Source organism: Equus caballus, chromosome 10 (genome assembly GCF_041296265.1).
Source record: "Equus caballus isolate H_3958 breed thoroughbred chromosome 10, TB-T2T, whole genome shotgun sequence".
Lineage (NCBI taxonomy): Eukaryota > Metazoa > Chordata > Mammalia > Perissodactyla > Equidae > Equus > Equus caballus.
Genome location: NC_091693.1, coordinates 24,004,863 through 24,013,120, shown reverse-complemented (window position 1 = coordinate 24,013,120; position 8,258 = coordinate 24,004,863). Strand labels below are relative to the sequence as shown.

The following is an 8,258-nucleotide window of genomic DNA, read 5'->3' as shown; positions in this document are numbered from 1 at the left end:
ATGGTTTCTATCCTCTCCGCTCTTGTCTGGCTCGGTCAGTTGTGGAGAACGGGAAGGGGGACAGAAGGAGGGGATGGGGAGGCTCGAGTGGACTGGGGCGCTGATGGGAAAAGAATCGACCCAGACATCTGGGTGCAACTCTCACAAGGGCTGTCTTCCAGGGCTGAGTCTGGGCACAAGGAACCAGGTGCAGGCAGGTGAGTTATCTTCAGGCTGCCATGTCCCCATCTCTTACTTCAGCCCCTGAGCACTCAGCAGCAAGGCAGTGATTCTGGGATGATGGGTATAAAACCAAGAGAAGCCATGAGTTGAGCTGGGAGGATGAGGATTTTGGAATCCAGCCTCTGATTTCTTTGCAGGGACCCTCCCCAAACCCACCATCGGGGCTGAGCCAGGATCTGTGATCCACTGGGGGAGGCCTGTGACCGTCTGGTGTCAGGGGCCCCTGAGAGCCCAAGAGTACCGTCTGGAGAAAGAGGGAAGCCTATCTCCCTGGGACAGACAGAGCCCACGGGGGCCCAGGGACAAGGCCAGGTTCTCCACCCCTCATATGACAGACATCTACGCAGGAAGGTATCGCTGTTACTATCGAAGATCCACAGATTGGTCAAAGCCCAGTGATCCATTTGATCTGGTGGTGACAGGTGAGAGGACACTCAGGGGTCTCAGCCTCAGGCTCTGCCCTCAGGAAGGGGGTCTGCTCTCAGGGTTGTCTCTCCTCTCACAGCCCAGCCCTGGGGGGATATGAGGGAGGTGGCAGCCCCATTTAACACTCTGACTCCTCCTCTCCTAGGATCCTACAGCAAACCCACCCTCTCAGACCTGCCGAGCCCTGTGGTGACCTCAGGAGGGAACGTGACCCTCCAGTGTGGCTCATGGTGGGGATTTGACAGATTCATTCTCACTAAGGAAGGAGAACACAAGTTGTCCTGGACTCAGAACTCACAACAACTCAAAGGGCAGTTCCAGGCCCTCTTCCTTGTGGGCCCCATGTCCCCCATCCACAGCTGGATATTCAGATGCTACAGCTATTACAGCAACAAACCCCAGGTGTGGTCAGAACCCAGCGAGCCTCTGGAGCTTATGGTCTCAGGTGAGGGCCCTTCACCCTGTCCTTTCTGAGTCAGTCAGCTCAGGGCCCTGGCCCCCAGAGACCTCTAGGTTGGGATGGGATCGAGGGGGCACTGAGGGAGGTTCACAGAGGGTGATCTGCCCCTCAGAGTGTGGGAAGGAAACAGAGCCCTCCCATGCATGACCCTTCCCACGTCCCCATCACCAGAATTCTCCAGGTGGGTGGAGGGAGAGCCTTGGGGACCACAGGGAAGATAAAGGAGAAAAGTGTGAGCAGAGACAAGGTCTCTGGGGGAACATCCAGCCCCTCATCTCCTCTTGTCCTTTCTCCCAGGACCCTCTGGGGACCCCACCTCCCCACCCACAGAACACAACTTAATGGCTGGTGAGTCACAGGGGCCTCTGCCCAGAGAGTTCAGTTTCTCCAGGCCTGTCTCTTGAGACTCAGCTGATCTGACTCCTAGCTCCTCTCTCAGCACAGCTTGTCTCCAGGGGGCTGGGAGTCCGGCAGAGATGGAGGGTCCACAGGGCTCCAGGGATCTGAGACTGGTGGACGGTGGTGGCATGGTCACGGCAGAGGGAGATGTTGGAGCCCAGCCTGGGGGAGGGGCAGCCAGGCTGAAGTGTGGAGAAGTAGCTCCCCTCACCTCCATCCTGATCCCCAGGAGGCTCTGAGGACCGACTGCCCCCCATGGAGTCAAGTCATATGTGTGGTTGGCTCCCAGTACCATCTGGACATCCTGATCACATTTGAGGAGCCTCATGTCCTGATTGTTTGATTAGGGTGGTGGGCCCAGGGTCCCCCTGATGGTGATGGGGTCCAGGGAGAGGTCCTAGAACAGAGGCTGGGATAGAGCAGTGGTCCAGCAAAAGGGAGCGAGAAGGGGAGAGTGAGAGGTGAGGAGATAAAAGAGACCCACCCAGAGGGACGGAGAGGCACTGAGAGGGATTCACAGACAGAGTCCCTGAAGAGAGGACGGTGGTCCCTGAGCTCTGAGTCAAGGGCCTGTGGGGAGGTCACTGCTATCTACACACTACAACCTTCCCTTACCTCAGGAATGTATGAGAAACTCTCCCTCTTGGCCCAGCCAGCGCCCTCAGTGTCCTGGGGAGAGAACGTGACCCTGCAGTGCCGCTCTGAGATCTGGATGGATACCTTCCATCTATCCAAGGAGGGGTCACCTGCTCCTCCCCAGCACCTTGTTCTACAGGACACGGCTGCCCCCTTTCAGGCCAACTTCAGCTTTGGCCCTGTGACCTCAGACCACGAGGGGACCTACAGGTGCTATGGCTCAGACAGCACCTTCTCCTACCTGTTGTCACTGCCCAGTGACCCCCTGGAGCTCCGAGTCTCAGGTGAGGAGCACCAGCCATGTTCCCACTGTCCCTATGATATATTTGGGGCTCTGTCCTCCAGAGATCTCTGGGCTGTGATGGGAGAGAGGGGGGCTCTTCCAGAGGGGATCTGCCCCTCAGAGGCCCTCCCACCCCTGCCCACCTCCTTCCCTCTCACCAGGATATAGAAGGTGCCTGGTGGGCTGAAGGAGGGTCTTGGGGGCCACAGGGCAGATGGAGGACAACAGTTTGAGTGAAGTGGGGAGTTCAGGGTCAGCTGAAGCCTCTCACCCCCAGGGCCCATCTCAACCACTGGTGAGTCACTGAAGCCCCTTTTGCTCATAGGAAGCACAGACCAACCCAGGGAGTTCTGAGAGTCTCTCAGAGGATGTGATGACCCTCAGATACTCAAGGACAGGCTTGTGTCCCAGGGGGGCTGCAAATCGGGCAGGGATGCCGGGGGACCACAGGCCTCCAGGAGCTCTGAGGTTGGGAGGATGATGAGTGTGGTGGTCATGGCAGAGGGAGGTGTTGGGGGCCAAGGCTGGGGGAGGGGCAGCTGAGCTGGAGCAGGAAGAACAGCAGCCACCCCTTCTCAGCCCCCATCGTGGTTTACTATATGTGGAGTGGGATCCAGTGAGAGGGTCTCAGTGCCTCCTGAGATGGTGAGTTTGGACAGGTTCCTGGTCCCAGAGCTCCTGCTCTCAGGTGAACAACCTCTGTCCCTGTCCTCTCTGAGCTCAGAAGATCTTCTCTGGGCCCTGTCCACAATGTGAGACACGATAGAATAGGTTCCGCACAGGAGGCTTTAGCCTATGTAAGGGTGGAAATAGGTGGGAACCTCCCTCCCCTGGGACACCCATCCCTGCAGTCTCAGACAGGGATGAGCAAGGGAGAAGGATGGAATGAGACTGCTGATCCTAAGAGAAAATGAAATGACACTAAACTTGCAAGACAGAAGCCCCCACCCACTGACTTCCTGGTGTCTCCATCTCAGACCAACAGCATCACTACTCACCAGGAGCCACAAGCAGGAGGAGATCCCACAGAGGCGCACAGTCTAGGAGTTGGGGTGGGAGAGACCCCCGGGAGGTGAGGCTGAGTCTGTGTGGGCTCAGCTCTCCTGGGAGCTTGAACTTCTGAGAAAGCCTTTCCCCATCTGAATAAGGGGCAGCTGCCTGGCCATGACCTCCAGAGGCCCTTTCATTTCTGATCTTCTGAGACATTTGGGAAGCAGCTCATCATAGACCTGCTTGTGGTCCAGCGCTCTCTGGGCCTGTCCTGCTTCTCCCAGTGACTCTGACCTTGTCAGGACTGAAAAGCTGAGGGAGACAGGGGGCGGGTGCGTGTGACTTCTATCCATCAGGCCTGGAGTCTCAGCTTAGCAAGAGGAAGACACAGTATTGTGGAGACTGCAAAGATTTGGAATCCCCATTGATTTAGCAGCTCGGCCCTCTTCCTCCCACAAAAAAACTGTGGGCTTTTCTACCAAAAGCCACTTCCCCTTGTCAGATCACTTGGTTCCCAGGCCATTAATCACTTTTGGAGGATGTGTGGAGTAGAAGGAGAGGGGCAGGTTTGCAGCATTTGGTGTCCGGGCCTGACTTGGGATCCAGGGACGATGCTGGGCTGATGGAGGGGACAGGCTGGGGGAGTTGGAGAGAGGACAGAGGGACATTCGTTTGGCAGCTCTTACTTCTCATTTCCGTGACACTCTCAGATAGAGCCCTTCACCCACACACAAGGGGGCCCCTGAGCCCTCTGAGACCAGGGAAGGAGGCTGCTTGGGCCAAGTTAGGATCTGCTGTGGGTGCAGGTGGAACCCACACGAGATACTCTCCTATAGAGAGAAGCATGCCCGCCCGTGGATACCAGTCTGCATGGCCCACCTGTGCTCACCTGGCGGCCTCTAGCCCCTCAGAGCACATCTGAGACTAAGGAGGGATCGTGCACAGCTCACTGGGGTCACTTAGGGGATTGCTGTACAGCACCTCTGTGTGCAGCTCATATCTACTCTGCATTCTCTGTGCACACTTCTCTATCATTGCTCTCTCTTTCTCTGAGAACTTTTATAACAATCACGGCCTATATAAATTTACAAATTTCAGTTATAAAGGTTTTCGACTTAAAAATAGACAAATCTGTTCCTATTTTCATTGGGATTAGATTAAATTTATACATGAATTACGGAGAATAGTTTCTTATTATGATGAAGGTTTCTTATAAAGATGCTTAAAAGGGAAGTTTATTAGTGGCTTCAGTCATATTTTGAAGTTTTGTTCATAAAATTGTCTACACTCATAGCTTAAGAATTGTTCAAAGACAATTTATAAATAAGATTTTTTATTTCTTTATAAGGTATAAATTATAGTTAAGTACAGACAATAATGATACTGCCTTGAGTATATTAATTTATATCCTATTAGCTTACTACAAATTCTCTACCTCACAAACTGTTTTCAATTAACCTTCTCCAATTTACTTGTTATAATTGTATCAACTTCAAGAAAATTGAAATTTGTCTTCTTTAATTCCAGATTGTGACCCATTTTATTTGCATCAAATACCATATGACAATGTTGACTAAGTAAAATGTTAAGATGTACCTCAGTGTCATTTTAAGAAAACATCTTCACTTTTAGTCCAAATCATTTTATGTCAAACACGTAAAAAAAAAATCTATAGTACACACACAAACACACATATATACATATATATAAAACACTATTGACCTATTCAAGTTCGTGCATTTTTGTGCTACATTCAGTACTTTTTAGGAAAAAATTATTATTTTCTCATTTGAAGCTTGGAATTTTTTTCTGGACTTTTGTACATCTTCTGAATTTTTTCTCTTGAATTTTAGCCCTGGTGAGATGCATTTCAAAGACTTTAGTATCAAACATTGGGATAGTAGCCCCACTGAAGGACGTTTATTGTTCATTCATACTTTCTGACCTGCATAAGCTTATTTAGAATTTTTACAGCGAGATGTATAATTAGAATTGATTATCTATTATTTTCTGTCTTTTTGTTATTTATGTTAAAACTGGTTAAACAAGCTTTGCAGGATTACCTATTTATTTGTGCTCCCCCAATTTTACAATACCACTGACTTTCTCTGTTCCTTTAAGGCTTTGAAGACCAGAACTGTGGACTTCCTTGGTTCTGGATATTGGATATGGAGAGGGTAGAGGTTCTCTCTTATTTTTCTTTTATTTAGTGTTTATGGAGTGCCATTAATCATGACGTGAATTTAATTTCAAAGAAGCTGGGAAATTCACACATTCCTGCAACCCACTTTCTTATCCAGCATTTTAGCATGAAATATTTAAAAGATACAATTAAATGAGTAGCCTTTTTTCTGAAATATTATACTGGTTTCCAGAGTTCTTCGAGTGAGAGAGAGAATGCACTTGTGCATGAGAGAGAGAAAGAGATGATAAAAATGATGCACTCTCCCTCATCTATCCTTCATTTTGGCCTGTCTCGAATGCAACGAGCCCATCTCAGGTTTCCCTTCCCCTTGGATCCTCCCTACATCCCACAGATGTGACTTCTTCCTTATTGAAGAGCAGACTGAGATCTCTGTTGGGACCCGCTCTTCTTACAGCCTCTGATGGACCTCATCTGGGTCTTCATGTGGCTCCTCTCAGGCTCCTTCTCCTATTCAGGAATCAGCTTAAATTTTGTCTCCAAGTGTGACTTTCATTGTGACTCTGTTCAGAACAGACCTACGTCCTTCTTACCTAATTTATTCGTGTAATTACCCCAACTAAACTGTATGGGTTGTATTTTCCCTCTTACTCTCATATATGTATGACCAAGGCCTCATCCATGGATCCTGGGTCCTCAGTTATTGAATAAACAGAAGTTCTGATATCTAGAAGAGTTCACTTACATGATCCATATCCCAGAATGAATAAAGAGCATACAAATATTGAAGTATTTCTCTATCAGGAGACTATTTTTCTCAACAATCTTTAGCTCTTGGGGAACGTTCAGACTTTGTTCCAAAAGTGACTCAGAAGCAAAGTCTAAATACTAAAAACAAAGGGAGACTGAAAAGAATCCAACGAAAACAGAGGGAATCTTTCCACAGCAGAGAAAAGATTCATTGAGGGACTGCATAGCAGTTATGTCATGAGAAACAGAGGGAATTATAAGACCACAGAAGCCAGGGGAGAAGGCTTGAGTCCCATCAACTCCTCATCCACCCCCACATTTTTCTGATTCTTAGAAACAGCTGACACTATCAGCCCATCACAAAACAGGTCGGACTCGAAGAGTTGTTGATGGGAGAAATTCTCAATTGTGGAGCTGGGCTCAGAGCATGACGTTCTTTCAAGGGGAGGCAGGCTCTCTGGGAGGACATCAAGGGATGCTGGGGTGATTTTGGTCTGCCCTAACCTCTGTGACCTCTTTGTCCACACCCCCAAGACTACACAGTGGAGAATCTCATCCGGATGGGCGTGGCTGGCTTCATCCTGGCGGTCCTCGGGATTCTGCTATTTCAGGTTTGACAAAGCCAGACAAGACCCCAAGATGTAGCCTGGAGGTAAACACAAGAGAGAACACTGCATCACTCAGTGGTAGAGTCTTGGAAATAAATTTCATGTGCCCAGGAGGTTCCGCAAGATCATATGGGGCATATGCTGTGTGAACTGTCTGCAAGTCATTGCAAGGTGGAGGAATTATTGTTCACATGAAGTGTCAATATCTGGGCTCTTCTGCCATTAGACTGTGGAACTTTCCTTCCTCATCACTGTTGAATTATTTTGACTGGCTCCTATCTTTCCCACTTTCTGTGAAATTAGCGTATGTCCCATGTGGCAGATTTGTATCCACACCTATTCATCCTTTCCTGCACTGGTACACTTTCATGTAATCATTTTTCTTTGTTTGTAATTACAATATACCTTGATGTGTATTAAAGAGTATCCATCTCTTCATTCAAACTATGCAGTGTATTTTAATAAATCAATAAATTGTCACAAGAAAGATCCAGCCTGAAAGAGATAAATCCAAAATGAAACTGTAACCCCCTCTCTGGACTCCATGAGCCCTTCACGTTTCATCAGATGCTGCCTGTGTAGTTTCTTCAGAAATATCATCACTTGGATTCAGGACATTGCTGTTTGAAGTGACAACGCTGTTCTTACTGTCCCTGAAAAACTCATTGTTAAAAACACTGATTCAGGGGCCAACCCTGTGGCCGAGTGGTTAAGTTCCTGCGCTCAGCTTCGGCGGCCCAGGCTTTCACTGGTTCAGATACTGGGTGTGGACATGGCACCACTCGTTAGGCCATGCTGAGGTGGCTTCCCACATGCCACAACTAGAAAGACACACAGCTAAAATATACAACTGTGTACTGGGGGGATTTGGGGAGAAAAAGTGGGGAAAGAAAGAAGATTAGCAACAGTTGTTAGCTCAGGTGCCAATCTTTAAAAAAAAAAAAGCAACACTGATTCAAGGCACTGTCCATTTTCTCTGGTGTATATACTCCCTTCATGGCCAACTTCCAGGTGCCAATGTGGGGACCCTGACACATGGTTTGGAAATGACCACGGAATTGACATTCACAAAACAGTCCAAGCCAACAGGACACCTTGAATTCCACCCTGATAGCTCCAACATGCTCTTTGGTTTCCTTGTATTTTATGTGTAATAATCATTCCTACTTCAGTGTTGTGGCAGTTTCAGTGAAATCACAAGGCCAAATTTCAAGCATACCCACATGAGATGCAAATAGAAAAATGGTAAAATCAGTTGTGAGAGAGAATAGTGAGCACACAGAATTCTAAGTCATTCCTTGTACGAGTGCAAAGTACATCCATCAATTCAGAGAGTAGATG

At 48.6% G+C, this 8,258-nt stretch overlaps 1 protein-coding gene across 1 annotated transcript; it reads left to right on the top strand.

The window, feature by feature from the left end:
- On the top strand, positions 1–6,926 carry LOC106780889 (leukocyte immunoglobulin-like receptor subfamily A member 5). The gene is made up of 6 exons (XM_023650402.2): positions 1–34; positions 162–197; positions 360–644; positions 794–1,099; positions 6,650–6,697; positions 6,832–6,926. The coding sequence occupies exons 1-6, from the start codon at positions 1–3 to the stop codon at positions 6,924–6,926; spliced, it is 804 nt and encodes a 267-aa protein (XP_023506170.2).
- The last annotated feature ends 1,332 nt before the right edge of the window (positions 6,927–8,258 follow it).